This window comes from Cervus elaphus, chromosome 11 (genome assembly GCF_910594005.1).
Source record: "Cervus elaphus chromosome 11, mCerEla1.1, whole genome shotgun sequence".
NCBI lineage: Eukaryota > Metazoa > Chordata > Mammalia > Artiodactyla > Cervidae > Cervus > Cervus elaphus.
Window position 1 is genome coordinate 13,605,707 of NC_057825.1, and position 25,489 is coordinate 13,631,195.

At 50.3% G+C, this 25,489-nt stretch overlaps 1 protein-coding gene across 2 annotated transcripts in view; it reads right to left on the reverse strand.

The window, feature by feature from the left end:
- Window positions 1-2,127: 2,127 nt before the first annotated feature.
- MORN5 (MORN repeat containing 5) overlaps window positions 2,128-25,489 on the reverse strand; it is a 34,810-nt gene continuing 11,448 nt past the window's right edge. For both annotated transcript variants that reach the window (XM_043916932.1, XM_043916931.1), the window contains one exon: window positions 2,128-2,334. Coding sequence is in view for 1 of the 2 variants with exons in the window: in XM_043916931.1 (XP_043772866.1) it covers window positions 2,255-2,334 (80 nt within the window). In the remaining variant the exon portion in view is untranslated. The remainder of the gene's footprint in view (window positions 2,335-25,489) is intronic.

Sequence of the window (25,489 nt, forward strand, 5' to 3'; positions counted from 1 at the left end):
GGCCTGGCCCCCAGAGTAGCAGGGCTGCTAGCCAGTGAAACCCCTTTCCAGAAGGTTGGTTCTGTTTCCCAGCTAGGAGGCTGAGCAGGGTAAAGGCATCATGGTGGGTTTCTTCTCTACTCTGTGCTGTGCCGGGAATCAGGCTGGCTGGTGTCCCCCCTCACTCCCGACCACCCTCTGCTGGGCCCCGTGCTGACCTTGCAGGCTCAGAAAAGGGCCCAGGAAAAGCCCTCAGTCAGGCAAATGCTGTAGACAGACGGATCCCTCCCCATGTGCTGTCTGGACTCGGGGAGGGGGGCACTTGAGCTGTATCCTTAGATGAGAAGTTCACGGAGTAAGTTCACAAGAGGAGATGCTGGGAGGCCAGAGACAGAAGCCTAGAGGAGCCTGACTGGGAAATGGGGTGGAGTGAAGGGAATACGGACTGGAGACGGGGGTGACAACTGGCCTGGTCGGGTTCCAGAGCCACCGTGTAATCCGGGGAGCAGGCATCTTGCTGCTGGTTGCTGAATTTTCTTTTAATGGCAGACCGTTTGTGGAAGCCCAGGCTTACCAGGAAGGGAGTGGACTGGCTCTGCCCAGCAGGCCCGCCCCACCCTTGCCCCACCCCCACCTCGTGGCCTGGAACTCATAAGCCTCGGCTCAGGGTGGCCGTGGTCCTCGCCCCTGCAGGGCCGCTCTGTTTAGTTGTTGCATACTCCACCCCTGACCCCACCCCTTCCCTCCCTCTTCACTCCTCCAATCCATTTATCAAATGTTGATTTAGATATATGTGTATCTTTGAACATAGTTTAAGTTTGTGTGTCTTTCTTTACTTGAATGTACTTTCTATTTTCAAAACACACTTTGGAATCCCCTGGTGGCCATCCATCCTATCTCCTGAGGTGACTGTTGCCTTGGAGGGGATAGGTGATCTCTTCCTGTCCCCCCCACCCCTCCATGGCTTAGCTGAACATGCCTAGACCTCCCTTGACCTCCAGCTCTGCACCAGCATGCCACTCATGGGTCCCCAATTCAAACAGCTAGGTTCTTGTCCCTGTAGACCTTGGCAGAGCCCTCCTAGGCCTGACTCCCCTCTCCTGGGCAGCCCCTGGTGAGCCAGGGGGCAAGGCGCAGAGGTGCAGGAGCCAGCAGCCTCTAAGGTGGGAAAGCTAGGCAAAGATCCAGGATGCCTGTGGCCCAAGGATAGCCCTGGAACATGTTACCACTTCCTCTGCTGGTTTTCAGGTGACACATAAGATCCCTGGGGGTGATTCTGAAGAATAATTACTCCGTACACACAGCTAACAAATTAGTTTTTTAAAGCAAGCACATCCCGAATTCCTGCTAAGTGCCAGCTCCTTGTATTGTTTCATTCAATCCACATAGCTACCCTATGTGTTTAAGCATCATCATACCCATTTTACAGATGAGGAATCTGAAACTCAAGAGATGTGAAGTGACTTGCCCAAGGTTGTATGATACCTGTGAGTGAGCTGGGATCCAAACCCAGGTGTGTATGATGCCAACACTGGATTCTTTCTGGGGCACCGTACTGATTCTGTGCTTAGGGCATAAGACCCAGCTAGGGAAGCTTCAGAGAGGGAGCAGCTGTTGTGGGCAACCATTTCTGTGCTTACAAGATACCAGCTATGAACCTGGGCACAGTCATCCTGTCCTACTGCTCTGTGAAATCAAGATTGATCAGGCAGGCTTCTTGTGGCTAAAAAAAAAAAAAAGTAATAAAGCTGGGCTTTATCTTCAGAGGGACTCAGATTCAAATGCTATATGACCGAAGGCAGGTCAAATCTCCCTGAACCTCAAATTCCCTCTCTGTAAAGGTGATGTTAAGCTCTCTTGTACAAATAAGGCTATTAGGAGGAGCTGAGGTAACATACCCATTCTGCCTGCACTTATGAATTGCTCATTCGATTACATGTATCTATCATTACAAGGCAATGACTCTCAAACTTCCATACATGTAAGAGATAGCTGAGAATGCAAATTGCTGGGCCCCAGTCTCAGCGATTCTGATTAGCAGGTACTAGGGTGGGGCTGAGCATCACTAGTTCACAATTTTGCCGAGGTGATTCTGACACAAGCGGAATGAGGGTCCCGTCTCAAGGAATAGTCTAAGGAAATCAGGGCCACTGACTGCAGAAAACCTTTATTCCTAGAGTCAAAAGTCAGGTCCTAGAACTATAGCCTGCCCACCTCTGAGCTAGCCAGGGCCGGGTGCGCAGAAGGAAGCCTGTGATGGAAGAGGCGACAGCACTCACGACTTGGGCTCGGGACCCACGGTCTCATCCCAGCCCTTCCGACACGTCCGGACGATCCACTCGTGCTCGTCATCATCTGTAAGGGAGGAGGGGGAGCCAGTCATGCCTCGCCCTGGGAGCCCCCCAGGCAGGGTTTCAGGACTGGGGTGGTGTCAGAGGTGGACGTTGCTGACCGGATGGAGGCAGGCGCGCATCGTTGGGCTGTTCTGAGCTGGGCCCCTCCCCAGTATGACATCCACTTAGGGCGCCCCTGCGACAGCTGGTCCAGGCCTTATTCTCTGGGTTTTTCATTCTGGACCCTTCAGAGAACCCATGGTTCCTCCAGAGGGCCGACGCTTTCTCTTTGCTCGGGTCCTTTCAGTGGGGAGTGGAGAGGAGAAGCTGGGGGCCCTGCAGGCCCACACGTGTTTATCTCCCTCAACTCAATCCTCGGGATCATGCCTTTCTGTGGACAAACCAACAGGCTCGGAGGACCAGTCGTCTGTCCACAGTCATGGGGTAAGCACGTGGGAGAGCCTAGAACTTGAGCCCTGGGAACTTATCTGCATACAAGGCCTGCGCTGTTTTGAAACCTCAGAGAGAGAGGGAGAGAGAAAGTGGAGGAGGGACCTTAGCACACCACCAGCATCTCTCTGTGCCAGGCCCCTCTGCAGACTGACTCTATTTTCATTTTTCCCCTTTATCCTCTAAACCCACACCCAGCCCCTCCTCTCACCACGACTAGAGACCCACTCCAATGGTGGGATATGTACCCCTAAAAACGCACGTAACTCTGTAAAATATATCCTGCTGTTTTGTGTGCGAATGTGGTTTTAATTTACACAAATGGCATTGTACTGTGAGTTTCATTGTGTCTCACTTTTTTTTTTGTTTTCACTCAACACGACATTTTCAAGATCTGTTGTCGTTGCGATGTGGACATCTCGTTCTTTGCTCCTGACCACTGCCTAATATTCCATGGTGGGCTTCTGGCTACTCATTCTCCCTGGGTGGGCACGAAGGATGCCTCCACCTCTCATACCAGGAATGATGCTGGGACAGATGCTGTGTTCTTGGGCACTTCCCTTGGTGGGTCTGTGGAGACTTTCTCTGGGGCTATATTCCAGGAGGAGGGTCACGGAGTCGTGCACATAACTCCATTCACCAGGACTCTCAGCAAAGCCCGTGTTTGTTTGTTTTTTTTTTCCCCAGCACCGCATTGCCTACCAGTGGTCCCTCCCTTGTTCCTGCCTGCTTCCTGGGGACAAAGAGGACCGGCCCCAATCCCTGACTTCCTGTCTTGCCTCCTGTCCTCACCCTGTGTCTAGCTCAGTGCTTCCCACCTAAGAGATGGGAGGATGGAATTACTCATCCTCCTTGGGTGAGAATCCCATGGACAGAGGAGCCTGGTGGGTTATGGTCCATGGGGTGGCAAAGAGTCGGACACGACTGAGCAACACTTGGGTGACGAATGGCAGAAGCTGGAGATAAAAGACACTCCTTGAGAGCTAAAACGTGGGAAATCCCGCAGAAATCCTGCCCTCCATACTACAGCCTCCTGCCAGGAACTCCCTTCCTCTTCTGATCCAGGACCCAGGGAAACAAGACTTTTTAATCAGCTTACTGTGTGCTCCGAGCTTTACAAATGCCGGGTCTCACTGAGTCTTTTGTGAGACCCCAGTAGGGTACGAGGCTTCCCAGGTGGCGCTAGTGGTAAAAAACCAGCCTGCCAATGCGGGAGACCAAAGAGACATGGGTTAGATCCCTGGGTAGGGAAGAACCCCTGGAGGAAAGCATGGCAACCCACTCCAGTATTCTTGCATGGAAAATCTCACGGACAGAAGAGCCTGATGGGCTACAGTCTATAGACTTGCAAAGATTCGGAGACGACTAAACAACTTAGCTAGGGGAGATTGCCCCATTTTATAAAGAGGACAAGCCTTGCCTTGTATCCACGGCCAGTGGAATTTAAGCCAAGACTCATCAGACCCTGAAGCCTGACTTTCCACCCCAGGGCAGGCCTGAAGGTGCCAGAAGGCGAGTCTGCCCCCGTGGAGCAAGCCTCCTCTGTTCCCCACTCCCACTAGATCTCTGTCTGTGGCCTCAGGACAAAGGCTCGCCGCCTGCAAGCTCTGGCCTGGGAAGACTGCCCTCGACAGCCAGCGGGTCTGTTTCCCCTGGGGAGGCTGCCGGGGAATCCGCGCGTGGCTGCCAACCCCCCGGGGGTGGGGGCGGAGAGAGCGCGGCACACAAGGAGTTAAGCGCTGGTGAAGCCCACTTTTGCCACACCGCAAGCAGCCTGGTTGATAATTACAGTTCTGAAGTCTCCAGGCTATTCGAATCAGCGCAGCTGCAACCTCTTCAGCGGTAACCCTGAAACCAGACCAACGGGGTTTATTGTGCTGAACCAGTCCTCCGGCCCCTCCCTGATCGTTACACATTGACAGCAATGGACTTAACAGCCCTCTTCACTACCCCTTTCACTCTCTACCTGGCCGCTCAGCCACCAATTTGAATCACAGAAGCCTCTCCTCCCAGCAGCTGCTCCCCAACCCTCCCTCCACCTCCCTGGCGCCTCGAGGCGGCTCCCCTGGCCCTGCCACACCAGGGTGAGGCTGCCGAAGCACATTTCATCAATATTTAAAATGGAATTAAACCTGCAGCTTTGATTAATGCCTCCCCGATGCCGGGAGTTGTGATTACTATTTTGCAAATTGCGATTGTTGGAATATGTTAATATGATTGTCTGAGAACATCTTCACCTTCTCGGATAATTTCCACCCCCCCTTTTTTTTTGGTAGGAGGTGAGGGGGAGAGGAGGGGAAAGAAAGATGGGGAAAAAACACCCCACAAACTCTTTAATCAATTGTAAATTATTACCCTCGGCACAATTGCTGGTGGTTCAGAGGAAGGAGAGGGAGATTTCTGGTTTGGTGCATTTATCTTGAAAAGTTTTGGCCCCCACTGGCCCAGTAATTCCACTCTGGGATGTTATCCTAAGGGAATAATCTATTTGTCCCAGTACTATTTAGAATCAAGAAAACTGAAATAAACCACGCTTCTAAAACAAGAGGATGATTATTTTGTTGTACATTCATTCATTTAACAAGTAATTTCTAAACACTGACTATATGCCAGGGATACAGCTATAGTTTGTTGGGGTGGGGGGGGACACCAAGAGCCACATGAGGGGATATTTAGCAGCTACTGAAAAAAATATGATTATGAAGTCCATATAGCAATGTAGGAGAAATGTTTTTGATATGATAAGAAGCAAAAAGAAAAAGGTGGAAGGAGGTAAGAAACAAAATTACATAGTATAATCTGTGTACAAATTATACACAGAGGAAAAATTAAAAATAATAAATTGAATGGGAATAATGGTCAGCTCCTAGCAGTAGGGCTAGAGAGGTTCTTCTGTTTTGGATATTTCCCAAATCTTTTGTTAATATATATCCACAATAGAAAAAACAAAAATAATCACTGGCTTTTTTCCTACCCTTTAATTTAATGCTTTCATAATTTCATGCATCTTAGTAAATGAAGTAAGATATTCCTGCTGCTGCTGCTGCTGCTGCTAAGTCGCTTCAGTCGTGTCCGACTCTGTGCGACCCCATAGACGGAAGCCCACCAGGCTCCTCCGTCCCTGGGATTCTCCAGGCAAGAACACTGGAGTGGGTTGCCATTTCCTTCTCCAATGCATGAAAGTGAAAAGTGAAAGGGAAGTCGCTCAGTCGTGTCCGACTCAGCGATCCCATGGATTGCAGCCTACCAGGCTCCTCCATCCATGGGATTTTCCAGGCAAGAGTACTGAAGTGGGGTGCCATTGCCTTCTCCGAAGATATTCCTAGGTTTCCAGAAACACCAATAGGGTTCTTGAATTTGTAAAAAGTAAAAAGACCCAGCATAAAAATATTGGTAAAAATGCATAACATTTGGCAAATAGGCAAATCTCCTGTGCAGAAGACTTCCAAATAATTTAGGTGGATATTCTGCCCTTGAGGAGACTGGGCATGACTTATTCCCTAGATGTGGCCTGCCTCCAAAAAAGGACTTCCTAAATAGTGACTTCCTCCTAAAAAGGACAGTATAGGAAGGGGGTGGGAGAAAAAAAGGAGTAACTTTTCAGTGAAGAAACCTGACAAACACAACTCATTCAAGTGATCAAGGTCAGTGTCAGCAGTGATGTTGTGTGGATAATGTGTAGCCTTGATTTGATGATGATGGCATTTACCTCCTCCCCTAAACCCATAACCCCAGTCGAACGATGTGAAGCCCATCAGATAAATTCCAGTCACGGGGAATTTTAAAAACACTCCTCAAAAATGTCATCAAAAACAAGGAAAGTCTGAGAGACGTTCACTGTCAAGAGGAACCTAAGGTGATGTGACAACTAAACGTAATGTAGTGTCATGAGCGGGATCCTGGAACAGAATAGAGGCATCACGGAAAGACGGAGGAAATAAGGAGGAAGTATGTTGTTACTAATATATCAACGCGTGCTCAGTCACTCAGTTGTGTCCTACTCTTTGCAACTGCATGGACTGTAGCCTGCCAGGCTCCTCTGTCATGGGATTCTCCAGGCAAGAATACTCCAGTGGGTTGCCATTTCCTCCTCCAAATATGTCAATGTTAGCTCATTAATTGTGATATGTGCACGGTACAATGTAAGATGTTAGTAATAGGGAAACTGGATGTGGGGTATAGTGGGAACACTCTGTACTATTGCTTCAGTAAATTCTGTATATCTGCAATTGTTCTAAAATAAAACGCTTATTTAAAAAAAAATGCCTGAAAATCCAGCATGCTCTGTAAAAGTTGCAATTATTGCATTTTCCAAGAGGAGTGGAAGTCTTTTCACACACCCAACCATCTGGAATAAAGTCCTTCACACCTTTTTCTCTTTCCTGGGTCCTGCACATCACAATTTATGAGCCTACACAAATATGAACAACCAACTAGTGGTTACCAGTGGAGACAGGGAAGGGGGGAGGTGCGATACAGGGGTTAGTGGGGAAGGGTTAGTGTGGGATTATATGAAATCATGTATGAAACCTGAAAATTGTAAAGAATTTAAAGCATCTTTCATTCAATTAAAAAACTGTATGAGTCTATGCTTATTGGCATATTTCCTTATGTATTTTTCCCTCCCACTAGGCATAAACCCAATGCAGGTATATGTCTTATTGACCACTGCACCCAGCATACAGTCGGCAGCCAATATATGCTTTGCCAGGTGAAGTCTCAAGTCAGTCTGTTGCCTTCTGATTTGTCTTTGATTGCTATCAACAAACATTCCTGACACCTATTTCCTGGCATCCAGGTCTCAGCTCAAATGTTGCTTCTCAGTGATCCCTGATCCAGCCACCTTCACTCCCAGTCACTCTATCTCAAGGCTTGCATTCTATCTCCTTCATGGTGTACGGCTCTTGCTGCAATTTTCTTGTTTATTTATGTGTTGTCTGTCTCCCCATCCACACCGTGAGTTCCAGTGAAACCAGGGCCTTATTCACTGTGGCATCGTCAGACCAGTATCTGGCTCACAAGAGTGCTCAGCCCACATCTGTTGGACGAAGGAATGAATGAATCAAAAGCCCAATCCTGTGGCCTGTCGTGTGCCTAGCGCTGGGGACAAGGGGATTGAGACTCAAAGGCTTGATCTAGGCACTCTACTGGTTTAATCTGTCTGCTCTTGGGGCACAAAGATATCTTTCCTTTTCTCCCATTTTTTTAACTGGAGTATAGTGTGTTAGTTTCTGCTGGACAGCAAAGGGAATCAACCAGACATGTACATGTATCTCTTCTTTTTGAATTTCCTTCCCAGTTAGGTGACCACAGAATTCTGGGTAGAGTTCCCTGTGCCGTGCAGTGGGTTCTAATCAGTCATCTACTATATACGTGTGTGACTCTGTCTGTCAGTCTCTCAGTCATGTCTGATTCTTTGCGACCCCATGAACTGTAGCCTGCCAGGCTCCTCTGTCCATGCAATTCTCCAGGCAAGAATACTGGAGTGGGTTGCCATTCCCTTCTCCAGGGGATCTTCCCAAAACCATGTCTCCTGCATTGCAGGCAGATTCTTTACCATCTGAGCCACCAGGGAAGCCCATTACATACATACATAGTAGAGTGTGTATATATATATGTCAATCCCAGTCTCTCAATTTATTCCACCTCTTGGGCCACAAAGATTTCTTTATTCTGGTTCTCAAACTTTGGAAGTGACCCCACTGTTCCCCACATCCCCTCCCCTGCCTGACCCAATGAGTCTCACCCATCACCAGGAGAAAGAGGCATCTTATAGAGACGAAAAGGGGCTGGGAAGAGAGACTCCACATCCGACCATGGGATTCCCTGCTGAGAAGTCTTCCCTGCAAAGGCTCCCCACTCCTTCACCCGGACATTGAGACCTTTCCAGCCAGCCTCCCAGGCCCGCCTCACTCTGTGAAATGCAGCTACCCTGTTGCTCGCAGTTGACGACAGGCATATGCTCAGTGCCCCGTGCCTTTGTACATGCCGTTCCGGGGAGGGGGGACACGCGTCCTTTTGGGAGAGAGAGGCCCAGGGCATGTCCCATTTCTGGACCTTTCTGGATGTAAAAGTGAAGGAAGATCTCAACATGAGTAATAACAATTGTAATATATTTTAAACACAATCACTTAACAAATTAATGCTTTTAACACAAAGAACCAAGTGTAACATAAATGTGCTAGTCTAGAATTTCCATCAAAGAAATAGAAATCCACAGTGCATTAAGGACAGTATGGTCAGGAAATGGAGCTGCCCGCATAAACATGGTTTTCTTTCAGGCCTCACACAGCCCTGACTTCAGACCCTGAAGAACGTGTGTCCTCCAAGGCCTCTTCCCTTGCCCCCTGGGCCCTGCCTAGAGGTCACTTTCTCTGATCCAGGTCGAGGTCATGGTATTGGTCACGGTCACCCCCGCCAGCCAAGGGGAGCCATGATCAATTCACTTCTGGTCTTCAGAACCCAATGCAGGTCAAGCACTTAAGAAGTATTTAATAAATACAGGGTGAATGAATGAATAAAGAAATGTAAATTTGAGGACATAAAAGTAAGAATCACCCTGTGGGATTGAGACAAAGGGGAAAGAATTTCTTCCCCACCCTCAGCAAACGGAGCTGAGCGGGCAAAGCAGACATGCCAAGTGCAGGGCTCAGGCCGCTGGCTCCTTTTCCTTCTCTGTCTGGAGGCCATGGACGGGGCAGCCCCACCGCACGGGGAAGGTGGGTTGTCTGGGCTCATACCTGGGCGCCAGCCACGCTCAGGAAGCGCAAAGCCCTGACTGGCCCGGGGCCGACCTCACAGTGAGGGCAGGCCTGCACAGGCCACCGAGTGCGGCCCAGGTCACCAAGGGTGGCATTCATGCAGCCTGCAGGTCGGTGCAGGGCTAGGGGAAGAAGTGATCGAACAGCAAATGCAAGGCCATCTTGGCTCCCCTGATGGCTGGCAGGGAGACACTCTGGCACCGTGGGTTAGGGGCATGAGCTTGGGACCGCGGCAGCCACTAGCTTGGAGATCTTGGGCAAGTGGCCTCACATCTGGGTGCCATTTCCTCATCTGCAGAGGTGCCTGCCTGGAACGGTCCATGGAGATCATTTCCAAAAAGTGCTTAGTATGTTGCCTATAGGAAATGCCCCCAAACCAAAGACGGCCAGAAACTGTCATTGCAAGGTGGGACTTCAGGCACCTGAGACCGCATAGCATAGGCTGGAAGGAGTCCTGGGTCCTATGTGAGCCCAGTTGCCAGCCTGCTGGGTGATCTTAGGCAAGTCACTGCCCCTTTATGAGTGGGTTTGTCCATACAGGGGGTTTCACCAGACTTCTGGGCAAAGGGCAGAGTGAGGACTGGCTGGGCTGAACAGCCCTAGGTGGGCGCCCAGGAGGTATGGGCTAGGATCATCATTTTGATAGGTCCTTAATTCCCAAACTGGGTACCTTCAAGGGAGCGTTCTTAAGGAACTCAGCACCCCTGGGACTTCTGGTTCCCTACAAGGGGTGCAGGGAGGAATCGGGGAGGAGGTCTTTACACAAGGATCAGCATCATAAGGATCAAGAGCTGCAGCTCAGCTAATGATTCTGTTCAAAGCGAGGGGCAGGCCGGGGCAGGCGGGCCCAGAGAAGGCAAAGGGGTGGATTCAGGTCACCAGGTACCCACAAGCCAGATGTTGCCAGCTCTCGGCACGCCTTTGGGCCAACTGCACTTGCGGTCACCACCGCTCTGCAGCACCCACCTGGTGTGCAGGGGCCTCGGGTGGGGATTGGGAAAGGGAAGAGACCAGGATGAATCAAGGTGTCCAGTCTCGGGAAAGGAGATGAGGGTCACAGTGGCTGAACACCCAGGAGGTGCAGGGCTCTGTGGGAAGAGGGTCACACCTGTCCCCTCCTCAGTGAGTAAACGGGGTTGTCCCCAGTTAGGACGAGGACATGGAGGCTTAGGTGGCGGTGAAAACATTTCCCCACTTCATTCTACCAGCCTGGAGGGGAAAGGCTCAGCATGCTGGTGTGAGCGTCACCCTCACTGAGGCTGGCACAAGCAGAGTGCTTCCCTCACAAGTGTGAGCATCTACCCCAGTGTGAGCGTAAATGTGTTCAAGCATGCATCGGCGTGTGCTGAATGTATAGGTGGCTGTGTCTGAGATGCCTGGTGACAAGAAGAGAGTGCGCCCCTTCGGGGATCCTCAGCCTGTGTGTGGCACGTGGCATGTGCGTGGCAGGCGGTGTCTGAGTACCTGAGTCTGCGGTGTGTGGTCAGACGCTGAGGGAGGCGGGTACATCCCACCCATAGTGACAGCCCAGCATACATCTAGAACACCAGGCCAGGCTCTGGGGCCGGAGCTGGGCCGTGAGAACTGCCCTCTTTCCCCAGGGTCAAGGCCAGTGCATGCTCAGATGTGTTTTGTGAACCGTGGCTTCGGGCTGGGGTGGGAGCCGCATGGCAGACCTGGCGCCCCAGCCGGAGGAGGGGTGCAGGAGCCGAACCCAGAGCCCCAAAGTTCAGCCACACCCTCTGCGCAAACAGGGCTTTGGGAGCTGGAGGGCAGGGCTAGGCCACCGCTGAGCCAGTGCCCGCAATTAAGGCGGTCACCAGTGCCTGACAAGAAAGAGGCTTTGAACTTGGCTGGCAGTGGTGTGGCCAGAGGCCAAGGCCACTGCGTGACCAATATTGACTGAGGGATCGCTGCCCAGGCAGAGCCTGCTACTGGGCAGGAAGGGAGGCCCAGGCCGCTCTTGCTTCCCAGGAAAGGAGCATCTTCTGGGATGGGTGGGTGGAGGTCTTGGGGGTGGGGGTGGGGGCGCGGGTGAGGCCAGGCTGCTTCACCCACTGGGAATAGAGGGGCAGAGCCCGGCACCCACAGGCTCGTCAAGGCCTATTCAAGTGTAAGACACATGGGGAACTTGACTGACTCGGGAACTTGAAAAGGGAAACTGCGACACTGAAATTAATAAATGTGATAATTAATGCATTAGGCCTGAATTAATGATTAAATTTAAAAACCCAAACAATGTTATTACACTTGAAATCAATTTGTGGGCTTGGTTTCCTCAGTTTTCAAGAATTCTCCAGTGTGCACACAAGCTTTCAAGAAATCACAGCCAATTGTTAAAGTCTTGCAGTCAACCAATCCACCAAGCAAAATTTTCAAAATCCTTTTGGGGTTTTAACAGCAAAAAATGATATTTAATGTGGGGGTGTGGATATGTTCTGAAATCATTGGGGTGAGACCTCCAGGGTCAGACCTGGGGCTGGATCAGGCTGTAACTCGGGGGGAGAGTGAATCTGGACAACCGATATGGTGGCCTGGTATCGGGAAGCACGTCTGTGTGCCGGGCACACGCATGCACTCTGCGTGCCTGAGCTCATGTGATCCTCATCCCAGCTTTGTTGCGTATATAGTTGGCGACGGCTCAGGTGGTGTTTCCGCTGCTCCAGTTGGTGGGTAAGGTGGCGCTAGTGGTAAAGAACCGGCCTACCAATGCAGGAGACATGAGACGTGCGTTCAACCCCCGGGTCAGGAAGATCCCTGGAGAAGGGACTGGCAACCCACTCCAGTATTCTTGACTGGAGAATCCCATGGACAGAGAAGCCTCGCAGGCTACAGTCCATGGGTCTGTACGGACACAACTGAAGCGACTTAGCACACACAGAACACTCACAACACAGTCGGTGGGTAAAGGGGAAAAGTGCTCACAGTCATCATGACCCTTGAGAATCTCCAAGGAAGGCCCCAGCCTGGAGAAGGACATCTCACGAAGATGTCACATGTGATTCTGACACAGTTGGGACAGAGTTATTCCTGCTGTTGCGGTCCTGATGGGTAGCTGGCCCGAGTTTATGGGCCATATTGGTAAAAACAAAAATACACATCCTTAAATACTAGCATCAAAAAAAAAAAAAAAAAAAGAAAAAACTAGCCTCAGCCCGTGTGTGGCAGGTGTGCCCAGAACAGGAGACCACTAACTCACATCTTCCCACTCACTCCAGAGCACATGCGTGCTAAGCGGAGGAGGGCGCTAAGTCACAACATCATTTATATTGCCATTCTTCTTGCTTCCGAGCCCCACTTTTATTTTTCAAGCACTCATAATGGCATCTGCATTTACTAAACATGTTAGTGATGTCCAGCTGCTGTGCACGGGCAGTGCTGGGAAGCCAAGGGCAGGGCCCAAGGTCACCGGTCGGCCCTCACTCTGCCCCTCTGTTCCCTTCCACCCCTGCTCTCCAGCTGCGTGTGGACAATGGACTGATGGGGACAGGCCTGGTGGTTGGCCCTGTCCTCCAAGTGGCAGATGCTGAGGGCGGAATTAAGGCTGGGACAGCAGAGATGGCCAGGGGGAATGTTAGGATAAGGATCTACTGAACTCAGCAACAGACGTGAACTCAGTCCTCACGGCAATCTTGCAAAGGCAGTGTTTTTATCCTGATTCAGAGGGGGAAGGTTTGAGGCTCAGAGAGGTGGGGTTATATGTCCAAGCTGACTCTGCTAATGAGGGGCACAGGCTCACACCCAAGTCTATCGCTTGAGCTGCAGCCTTCAGCCACTACACACTCTCCTGGAAAATCCTTGTGCAACTGCCACAGCTTTACTCCTCACTCTCTGAAGGTTGAAGCTCAGCTCCCTGACCTGGCATTCAAGGCTCTCTCCCACCCTGAGTCCCTCTGCTTTGAACGCCCAGCTCAGACGCACTCCTACACACCCGTCAAAGCCCACTCTGTCCATCACTGCCTAAGGGAGGTCCCCCTCGACTACTCCTCTGTACAACACAGTATCTGGTCTCAGGTACTCCGTCTTGAGTACCTGGGCCCCTGCATTTCTCCAAGCCTTTGCTTATGTTTTTCCTTCCCTTCCATGCAGCAAAACCCACCTCTCAAGCTTCAAAGCCTAGCCAAACACCACCTTTTTTAGAACATCAACTTGACTACACGTGGGACACCCCTGCCCTTTGCTCTCTGCTCCCCCAGCACACTGTGCTTCTGGCTCCTGGCACCAGCAAAGCAGGGGCACTCCCAGTTTTTTGCAGAAAGAATCTCGTATCTGATATTCCACATTAAACATGAATATAAACATCATGGAAAATATAGAATTATGTTGGACTTCCATACACTTATTTTTATAGTTTCTGTTATTTTAATTTCTGACCTATATTTTGAGGGGTGGGAGGTTCACTGCAACCTTTTAAACACTTGAGTTCTAGGCTTCTGTCCAGAGAGTGCCCATCCTGGGTCCTAGGATCAACTACTTATGCATCTGCTCCCCACTCCCCTACCCTGCTACCCCTACTCCCCTCCTTGGCATGGAGCCTTAGGGGGACGTGATAGACACTTAGCTGGCCCCCAGGCGGGACCAGTATCTGTAGGGGATCAGTTAAGGCCCGTGTCTGAGGGGATCTTAGACGGTCTGAGGCTTCAGATGAATCAGAAATGATGAGGGTGATGGAACACATCCAAAACATTACCAAAAGCAAGCTAGAGAGATTAGGGACTTCAGGCCTCCAGCCCAGTTTTGAAATTGGCATCAAACGCAGGTGGGAGGAGGCCAGAGGGCACCTTGCCAAGGTCACTCCGGCTCCTCCCTTTGGGGCATGGGGTTAAGGAGACCCTGCCTCTCAACCAGCACCAGCCCCTGGGGTAGAAACCCCAACTGCAATCTCCAGCATACATGAAGCTCCTCATCACGGGCCCCCACATCATCTCAATAAATACCACAACCCTGGAAGGAAGGCCCTAGTTCTACCCCCGTCTTTCCTATGAGGCAACCGGGAGCTCAGAGAAGTGAAGTGACTAGCTCGAGGCCACACAGCGGGACAACGGCAGAGTCAGGGTCTGAGGACAGAGCTGGCAGGCTCCCCAGACCGGCCCGCAGCCCTGCAACGCCTCTCCTGGACCTGAGGTTGAGCAAGGCTTGCAGCCAACTGTCCAGGGCTCCAGCGCGTGGGCTGAGGAAGTGAGATGAGGCTCCTGTCCCCTGGGCTCTGGCCTTGCAGCCACTTCTATTAAAGGAGACAAAACAAACCAGGCTGGTGCTGGCCCCGGGGCGGACTCCGGCCACGGAAGGGGAAGCTGTGTCCTCTGGATGCTTCCAGGAGGCTGCTGCGGGCGGGGGAGGCGGGGGGTAGGGAAAGGGGGGCGGAGGCGGGGGATGTATTGTTGTCAAGAGTCCTGTGGGCACAACGGCTGGAAGGGGAATTTCCAGGGCCTTTGGAATCCCGGTGGGCAGAGAGGAGGGCAGGGAGCGATTCCCGCAGGTCAGGGAGGGGCAGCGGGCTGTCATTCCTAGAGCGAGGCCCGTCACAGGGGGCCGGATCCCACCCTCTGGTGAGGGTGGGGGTGGGGAGGTTCTAGTGTTTTCCTCGGGGGAGAAGGCCCACAGCTTTGCCAGACTCTTGGAGAAGCTCATATTGGTTCAGAGCGTGGCCTCTGGTATCAGGCACACCTGGTTCAAATCCCGACCCCTCCCTTTACTAACCGCACCCATCAGTAAGTAACTTACTCCCTAAGCCTCAGTTTCCCCCTCTGCCAAATCGGGATAGCGATGCATTCCTCAAAGGACCAGGGTTTGGTGAGTCCCTGGCGCAGTGAAGGCATCTGACAACCCAGAATTCCCTTCCTACCCCTTCAGCTGAAAGCAGATGCCGGGATCTGGGGCCCGCGTGGGCATTTTATTTGGCAGTTTCGAGGGTGATATTATCCCTCCACAAAGCCTTCATTATGGTGCCGCTAACAATACCGCAGATAAGGCAGGCACGGCCCTGCGTGCCAGCCTGCAGGTGATTATAACATTTGGGTAAATTGCCTTTTGTCTCGCGGAGAGATACACAGCGGGAGGGGGTGGGGAAGGAGACTCGCTCAGCCGTTTTGCAGAAACCACGGGGGCGGGAAGCAGGGTGTGTGGGGGGGTGGGCAGCCTGGGTTTGCAGGAGCAGCCCCGGCTGGCGGTGGGAAGGTGGGTCCATCCGCAGACAGGCTGTGTGGGGTCGAGTACCTCATCCCCCCCTTGCTGGGTCTCAGCTTTCTCACCTGTCTGGTGGAGGCAGAGGCTTTAAGATGAGAAGAGTCTTGGTTTATTGGTGGCATTGAGAGACTCTTGTTCTTTGGCCAGGTTTTGAGCAATAAAGTGGACAGAGAACTATCTAGCGGAAAAGAGCCACTACTACCATCTTACACTCCTTGGATATTTTAAAATCTCTGGGCCACCAGGAAGGCCCTCGGTTCTTTCTTTCACTAGTAAACTCCAGCTCCTCATTCAGAACCAGCTCAAAGGTCATCCTTAGCCTTGAGTCAGCTAGTCCTGGGTTCAAATTCCAGCCCTGCCACCTGTTACCTGAGTAACAAAGCATTTCACCTCATTTCAGTTCCATCATCTGTAAAATGGAAATAATAAAGACAACTATTTTACAGGGTTACTGTGAGGGTTCAGTGCAGCTCAGTCGCTCAGTCGTGTCTGACTCTGCGACCCCATGAATCGCAGCAGGCCAGGCCTCCCTGTCCATCACAAACTCCCGGAGTTTACTCAAACTCACGTCCATCGAGTTGATGATGCCATCCAGCCATCTCATCTTCTGTCATCCTCCTGCCCCCAATCCCTCCCAGAATCAGGGTCTTTTCCAATGAGTCAACTCTTCGCATGAGGTGGCCAAAGTATTGGAGTTTCAGCTTCAGCATCAGTCCTTCCAATGAACACCCAGGACTGATCTCCTTTAGGATGCACTGGTTAGATCTCCTTGCAGTCCCAGGGACTCTCAAGAGTCTTCTCCAACAAGTTCAAAAGCATCAATTTTTTGGCACTCAGCTTTCTTCACAGTCCAACTCTCACATCCATACATGACCACTGGGAAAACCATGGCCTTGACTAGATGGACCTTTGTTGGCAAAGTAACATCTCTGCTTTTTAATATGCTATCTAGGTTGGTCATAACTTTCCTTCCAAGGAGTGTCTTTTAATTTCATGGCTGCAATCACCATCTGCAGTGATTTTGGAGCCCCCAAAAATAAAGTCTGACACTGTTTCCCCATCTATTTCCCATGAAGTGATGGGACCAGATGCCATGATCTTAGTTTTCTGAATGTTGAGCTTTAAGCCAACCTTTTCACTCTCCTCTTTCACTTTCATCAAGAGGCTTTTTAGTTGCTGTTCACTTTCTGCCATAAGGGTGGTGTCATCTGCATATCTGAGGTTATTGATATTTCTCCCGGCAATCTTGACTCCAGCTTATGCTTCCTCCAGCTCAGCGTTTCTCATGATGTACTCTGCATATAAGTTAAATAAGCAGGGTGACAATATACAGCCTTGACATACTCCTTTTCCTATTTGGAACCAGTCTGATGTTCCATGTCCAGTTTTAACTGTTGCTTCCTGACCTGCACATAGGTTTCTCAAGAGGCAGGTCAGGTGGTCTGGTATTCCCATCTCTTTTAGAATTTTCCACAACTGTGAGAGTTAAGTAAAAGAAAATCAGTTATTGAAAGTGCTCAAACCAGTGCTTGGAACATCATAAGCACTTAGTCATTGATGGTTATTATTATCACTTTGCTTTTCACCTGGACTATGGATACCTTTTTATATCAATATAGCCATTCCTTCACTGCCATTTTGATTGCTGCATTCTATTTTATTGTAAGGATATATTGTTTTTTATTTAATGAATTCCCTCCTGTTGGACATCTGGGATGTTTCTGGTTTTCAACTGTTAATAATAACTGGAGAAACTTTAGAAGACCAAGTGGTCTTTCACTTCCAGGTGCTCACTACACAGCTTTTTAAAAGTTAGGGTGAAAGTGAAAGTCACTCAGTCGTGTCTGACTCTTTGCAACCCCATGGACTATACAGTCCATGGAATTCTCCAGGCCAGAATACTGGAGTGGGTAGCTTTTCCCTTCTCCAGGGGATCTTCCCAACCCAGGGATTAAACTCAGGTCTCCCGGATTGCAGGCAGATTCTTTACCAGCTGAGCCACAAGGGAAGCCCAAGAATACTGGAGTGGGTAACCTATCCCTTCTCCAGCGGATTGTCCAGACCCAGGAATCGAACTGGGGTCTCCTGCATTGCCAGCGAATTCTTTACCAACTGAGCTATCAGGGAAGTCCAAAAATTAGGTTAGGAGCAGATAAACACCAGTCTTTGGGAGCTCCATGCTCAGGACAGAGAGTTTTGGAGTTGGTCAGGCAAAGCGGAAAGAGGCAGAGCTCTGAAGACAGATGAGCCCAAGTGTGAATCCCAAGTCCTGCCAAATTCCCTGGAGAAATTCTTTAGCCACATGGAACCTCACTTTCCTCATTTGTCAAAGAGGGTTCATGCGAATACGCCCCTCTCCTGGAGTTGAGTGTCTGGTGCAGGGTCAACGCTCAGTCAAGGCCAGCTGAGTCACCTCCCTCCGATCTTTATCCTCTCCATCCTCATTCTGGTAGAGCCAGCCATCACCTCCCAAAGTCTCTGAATCACCCATGTGAGGTCACTCTCTGGACCACCACTCACACCCCTTCTTCCCATTGTCCGTTTCACGCAGCAGACATTCCAACGAGGCTTGTGATCTTGATTTTAAATTCTGTCTGGAACCCACAGGTTCAAACGCAAAGGGGCTCTATCTGCAAATAATCGCTGGTATGCGATATTTTTAAGAAGCCCAAGCCATTGTTTCTGATTGAAGGAAAGTTGGTGCTATTTTGAAGAGCAGCACGATTAAGCAGTGGCGTTCTCTCTTTAACTGTTGGGAATTATACGCTGTTTGAAAGATTTGTGAGCTCTAGGACATTTGCCAGATGTGCTTGATTCGACATTTCAGACAACAAAGGGGATAATGTTGGCGGGAATCTTGACGGCATTTCTGATGATCAGGATATTCTCTGAAGATGGTACTGAGACCTTTCGGGGGAAGAATTTCAGCTTTCACATAAACTAATTTGGGATGCTCACTCTCTGTCTTCCACAAAGCAAATTTAGTTCATTGTTAGTTGTATATGTTAAAATGGTTACGAGGGTTTTTTTCCTTTGAATATTAATAATGTGCCTTTCATCTGAGACACGCGCATGGGGTGTCATTAATTGCAGGGAGGGAGGAAGGCTTAGTGGTGCAGTTATTTTGCAAATGATTCCTGCTAGTAACATCGAGGCAGGCAACGGCTCCATGAAGAGACACATGTACACAGCGCCAGCACGACTGGGACGCATCCTTCCAGAGAGGAATGCCGGGGGGCGGGGTGCAGTGGGGGGTCTGCCCACAGTCTGCAAAGGACCCTTTATAAAAAAAGGTAGCATCTCCTTTGGTGACTGTGGTGGTTTTGTCTCCAGACTATCACATGGACCTTTTCATTCATTTAGAGCATCGCTGAGCTCCCACTGGTGCCAGGAACTGTGCTTGGAGCAGGAGCACCTGTGAATGAGATGCGGTCCTGTCTGGGAGCAGAGGTGTTGAGTAAAGAATAAGCTAGGATGGGGACTTCCCTGGTGGTCCAGTGGTTAAGACTTCATGCTCCCAGTGCAAGGGGCCCGGGTTAGATCCCTGATCAGGAAAGTAGGTACCACATGCCACAGCTAGAGATCCCGCATGCCGCAACGAGGATCGAAGATCCCGAGTGCCACAGCCAAATAAACTAATATTAAAGAAAAGAATGAGCTAGGACACAAAGCTGGCAAGCAGAGGAAAAGGATAGGGTTTGGGTAGAGTCGGGTTAGACTCTTGACTCTGTCACCAGCTATGTAACTGGGAGCAAGTTATTAACCTATTTGAGACCTGATCATCTCATTGCAAACTGTGGCTCCGGAAGAATTTCTCCCTTGGGATGGCGTGAAAAGCAGAGAAGATAAACAGGAAAGGTGCCAAGTGAGGGCCTGGCGAGGCGCCTCCATGTCCCGCGTTCCTGCCCGGCGTCGTGGCCCTGAGCTGTGGGTACACAGCTGAAGCTCCGTGCCATTCTTCCAGGGCCACAGGCAAAGACTTCATGGCCTTCTGTTGTGTGCTGAGTATGCAGAGATGAGGACTGTGATGGGGGAGGAGAGGGGGAAGGGCATCTTCGGCTGGGGGAACAGACGAGGTGAGCACAGAGCCGTGTTGATCAGTGGAGGGCAGCTAGTCAGCTTGGCTGGAACACGGGGAGGGGAGAGACAGGAGGGCAGAAGGTAGACTGGGGCGCCGAACAACATAACCAAGAGTCTGCAGACCCCAGAGTTTCAGCTGGATTTAATTTCCCAAGCAAAACCCCCCAAGGAGGCAGAAAGACTTAGAGTATCCAATCACATGTCTTCCCAGTGCCTTCTTTACTCTTAAACACCTAGAGGAATCTTAGCAAACCCCTGGGCACACTCTCTTCTCTCTCCCACAGCCTGGGCCAGTAATCAGTAGAATGATATCAGTCACAACTACCAATCGCTGGACATGTGTCTTGAACTGGGTGCTAAGTACCTTTCATACTTAATCCCATCTTTTCTAACCCCAATTCCAGATTAAGTACTACTATAATGCCCATTTTACAGATGAGGAAACTGAAGCTCCAAGAGGAGACAAGAAGTAAGCTACCCATGGTCACCCAGCTGGCCAGTGGTAGATCCAGGACCAGAGGAAAACCAGAGATGTGGATCCAGACCCTGGGCATTTCTCTACCATCTCTCTGACCTCTTCCTGCTCTCAAGCCTCCTGCAGTAGGGAGCTTCTATCTCGGTCTCTGCTTTATGTCTGCTGCGTTGATTGGAATATTGCCTACACTGAGTTGCTGTCTTTTATGCTTTTATGGTCCCAACAGAAGCAGCATCAGGATGGAGTGAAAAGACCACAGGACTTGTAGGAAGAGAGGAGTGGGTTAGAGTTTCAGCTTCACCATCACTGGTCTATCATTCATCATTCCCTGACCTAGATTCCTAATCTCAGGACACACCCATTCCTGGCTCATTGGATGCATGGGAAGTTCCCAGGAGACGCAGGGCTCAAAAGCTTATGGGCTTTATGGCTGCTGCTGCTACTGCTAAATTGTGTCCGACTCTGTGCGACCCCATAGCTGGCAGCCTACTAGGCTCCTCCATCCCTGGGATTCTCCAGGCAAGAACACTGGAGTGGGTTGCCTTTTCCTTCTCCAATGCAAGAAAGTGAAACGTGAAAGTGAAGTTGCTCAGTCGTGTCAGACTCTTAGCGACCCCATGGACTGCAGCCTAAGACGCTGGGAATTCCCTGGCAGTCCAGCAGTTAGGACTTGGCGCTTTCACTACTGTAAGCTTGGGTTCAGTCCCTGGTGAGGGAACTAAAATTCCTGCAGCTGTGCTCAAACCCGTGCAATTTCAAGCATGGGGCCAGCCAAACAAAAACTCAGGCCTGAGAGCCACTGATTTGAGATCCTGAACGCTTAAGCTTTTACGCTTTTCAAACTTGGCAGTGCAGAAAAATATAATGGCCTGCTTTTTAAAATATTTGTTTATGTATTTGGCTGCTCCAGATCTTAGTTGGGGCATGTGGGATCTAGTTCCCTGACCAGGGATGGAACCTGGGCCCCCTGCATTGGGAGTGAGGAGCCTTAGCCACTGGACCATCAGGGAAATCCCTGTAATGACTTATTTTTATTATTCAAAATAATAATCTGTCTATATGTCCCAGGTGATTGAATTGCATATAATCTTTTGAAGAATCTGAGCGACTTGTAGGCAGGTCCTCTGCCCACCTGTCTGCTTTTCTTTCACAAACATTGAATCACCTCCAACTAGTGGGACCTGTATGAGGCGCAGGGGACATGGTGCTGAATCAGACATGATACATGGTCCCCACACTCAAGAAGCTCCCAGTCCAGTGGGGGAGCCAGGCAAAGAGAGATACTTCTGCTGTTGTGCGCTGAGTGCTGCAAGGCTTGTGGAGGTCCGAGGAGGACATCATACCCAGACAGGGTGGAGGGAGGGGTTGGTCAGGGAAGGCTGCCTGGAACAATGGTTCTGACTCTTAAGGAGGTTGTGAAATCAATTTAGTGCATAGCAACCAGCATTAAAAAAAAATTGAACAGAGAATATCACTGCACATCTCATGTACAAAGAATACATATGTGAGTGTGAGTTTGTGTGCGTTCTGGATCATGATGCAGATCACTCCGGAACCGAGCCAGGGTCCAAAGGTTTGAGAGCCACAGTTGGAGAGAATTCTTGCCTGCCGTGCTCCCCAAAGCCTGGTGCACTGCGGCACTCAAAGACTTTTGGATGAATGGGAGGAGGGATTTAAATTCTAACCTCAATCCAGCAGTTGGGACCGTCCTTTCCAGTTAAGAAAGACACACTCATTGGACTTCCCTGGCAATCCAGTGCTTAAAGATGCCACTTTCCAATGCAGGGGGGGGTGCAGGTTCGATCCCTGGTCAGGGAACTAGGGTCCCACATGCCATGGGGTGTGGTCAAAAATTAAAAGAAAAAGAAGTGCACACTGAGAAAGCCAAGTCTAGCAAACCTGGATCTGTCACGTGTGCTCACAGCCTAGCAGTCGGCAGCTCAGCTGTCCAGGGTTTCCTCTCTGCCTGCGTAGCAGTGGTGGGGAAGTCAGCCCAAGATGGGGGAGGAGCAAGGCAGTTCAGAGCTGCCTGGAGGAGAGTGGAAGGCGACCCTTCTGCTGGTCCCCCAGCCTGTGACCGCCTAGGAAACTGTCCTTGGGTCTGACCCACCCAGGTGGCATGTGCCCCATAATGGCAGTGGCTCAGGCCACTGTTTACTCTGGGATGGCCGCAGTCATGCATCGCAGGCCCACGTGGCCAGCAGTCCTGTGCCCCCAGAATGCCAACAGGAAGCACCGTTTAAGGGGCAGATTGGACTCAAGGGAGAAAGCGCCCCGGGGGGAAGCAGAAGATGGGCAGAAGGTCACCGCAGTCCCCGGCAGGGTGAGGTGAGTTAAGGGTAATGACCAGGTCGCCACCAACAGAGACTCCCTCTTAGTGGTTTCCAGGATACTCCAAACTTGATCCATCCTATAATATCAGGACCAAAATACCCCTTGGCTACCTTTCTCCTCCATCATAGACCATTAAGGTTGGAAGCACCCTAGAAATTATCCAGCCCAACCATCTCATTTTACAGATGAAGAGAAAGGGGCTCAGAGAGGGAAGGTACTGGCCCAGAGTCAGCCAGCAGGTGACCCAGGGAGCTGGGGCCAGAACTCAGAAGCCAAATCTCCAGCCCACCACCCTGGAGACGTGGCTCTGGGGATGCCCCTCTCTACCATCTTGCTGGAAGGATCTCCTATCTCCTCTCCTTTGGCCCCTTTTCTGTATGTAACCAGAAAACTCTAATGGATACATCAATGACTGTTTTGCTTGACCCTAAACTTCCCTGCACCCCAAAAGCCCCCAGAGGAAAAGACCCCTGTGATCTTCCCTCCTGCCCTCTTGGGCCTCCTCTCCTGTTCGTCTTCCCCTGACGCACTGGCGTCTCACGCTCCTGAAGGACCTGCAGCCTCTTCGCTGTGCATCGGTCTCCCCATCTCTAACCCTTCGCACATGCTGTTCTCTCTGTCTTTAACACTCTTCCCAACCCCGCTGCACCTGTCTGCTCTTCTTTAGGTTTCCCATGGGTGGCGGTGGTTCAGTTGCTAAGTCATGTCTGACTCTTGCGACCCCATGGACTGTAGCCTGCCAGGCTCCTCTGTCCATGGGACTTTTCCAGGTAAGAACAGTGGAGTGGGTTGCCATTTCCTTCTGCAGGGAATCTTCCCAACCCAGGGATCGAGCCCGAGCCTCCTACATTGGCAGGCAGACTCTACCAGGATAAAGGACTCTGGGAACCACAATTTCTGTTTCCCAGTCACATCACGCATTTTTATGCCTCTGTGTCTTCGCCCATGCTGTTCCCTCGGCCTGGAATGCCCTTCCCCAACAGTCTTGTTTATGACACTCCTACTCGTTCTTTAGGACCCATCACTTCTGGGACCTTTTTCCTGACTAACACCTCCCCCCATCTGGGCCAGGTGATCAATTCCTCCCTCCCATCCGCCGCCACCATCCCCTCCAGCCGGGCACACATCACATTCTACTGTGATGAGATGTTTCTGTGTCTGTCTCCTCCACTAGTCCGTGTACCAGTTGTATTGTACCACAACTGAAGAAAGATTATGCTAACAGAATTCCCCAGAACCCTGGTTCTAGAGAATGTCTCCCTACTGCCCCATCTCCCAACTACTTTTACAATTAGTCAAACAATTTTGGGAAATGATATACCTATATCTCCCTGGTAGAGACTGACAGTACACATTCTTTCCTTGATTTATCTGTTTCGTACACAGTTAATGAGCACCTACTATGTGCCTGGGTCTGTGTGTGGTGCCAGGGCTGTATCAGTATGCCAGGTTTTAAGGAGATTTTTTTGCTTACTTTTTCCTGTAACTTTGAATCTTATTGATCCAAAGGTTTTTGTTCTCAAGAAGAAATGGCCTCACCAAGTGATACAATGATGGTTCAACTGAATTGGAAGTGGGAACAGCCACCTGGCCACTTTGCTCCTAATGCCACTGAAACAACAGGCAAAGAAGGGGAATACATTTCTGGCTGGAGTGATGGATCTCGATTGCCAGGGGGAACTGGGTTGCTGCTATACAGTTGGGGAAAGGGGATGCTGTATGGAACCCAAGGGGGTTCTCTAGGGCAATTCTTAGTTCTTCCACTGCCAGTAGTAAAAATGAGTGAAAACTAAACCAACCAACTAAACAAGCAAAAAAGGCAGGGCCAGTAGGGATTCAGAACCCTCAAGAATGAAGGTTTGGGTTGCCTTACCAGTTAGAACACCAGATCGACTGAAATGCGGGCGGAGAGCAAATGGAATGTGGAATTTATAATAGAAAAAGGAATTTGTAAATTTGTAACTACAGCCTCATGACCAGTTGAGCTTCCCAGGTGACGCTAGTAGTAAAAAACCCACCAGCTTGCCAATGCCTGAGACGTAAGAGATGCGGGTTTGATCCCTGGGTTGGGAAGATCCCCTGGAGGCAGGCATGGCAACCCACTCCAGTATTCTTGCCTGGAGAATCTTATGGACAGAGGAGCCTGGCAGGCTACAGTCCATAGGGTCACAAAGAATCGGACATGACTGAATTGACTCAGCATGCATGCATGACCAGTTATGGAAAGAGGACTGTATCAACAGTATAGCTTTTCTTCCTTGCTTGTATGTTTATGTGTATCTATATCACTTATTCATCTATGGATTTGCTTTTATTAACTAATTTATTTCTTTCCTCTTTTTTCCTTAATATTTTATAGAAAGATTCTTGGCAATGATGTGTAGGCTGTAGATTAGGCAGGACTGTCAAAGGATAATATCAACCAAAGACAGACACAGTGTCTACTGGGTTTCAGGTCTCCTCTTTTAGAGGAGAAGGTGGGAGTCTCTTTGTATGAATAGGAAGAGTGGTTGGAACTTCTCACACAAAAAAGCACAAACGTGTTATCTTTGCAGCAGAGTAAAGTGTGTCTGGATGCTGAGCAACAAAAAGCAGTGGATGGTGCCAGTTATGAAGCTACTGACTCTCAGCTCCAAACCTACCTCTCCACACCCTGTTTGGCGATGCTGGGACTGGGACCCCATAGAGGTCATGTCTCCTTTGCCAGCTGGTCCCCATCAGGTGCAGCAAGGCAGACGGAGGGGAAGGGAACATGCTCTTTCCTGTTTTGCCTGCTGTTCCGGTCAGTGTCTCAGCAATGGCCTTTCACATCAAATTTCCAGCTCTCCCCACACTCCTAGAATCGGCATTATCACTTTCTCTCCAGAGACCCCACTGGGCAGTGCCCCCTC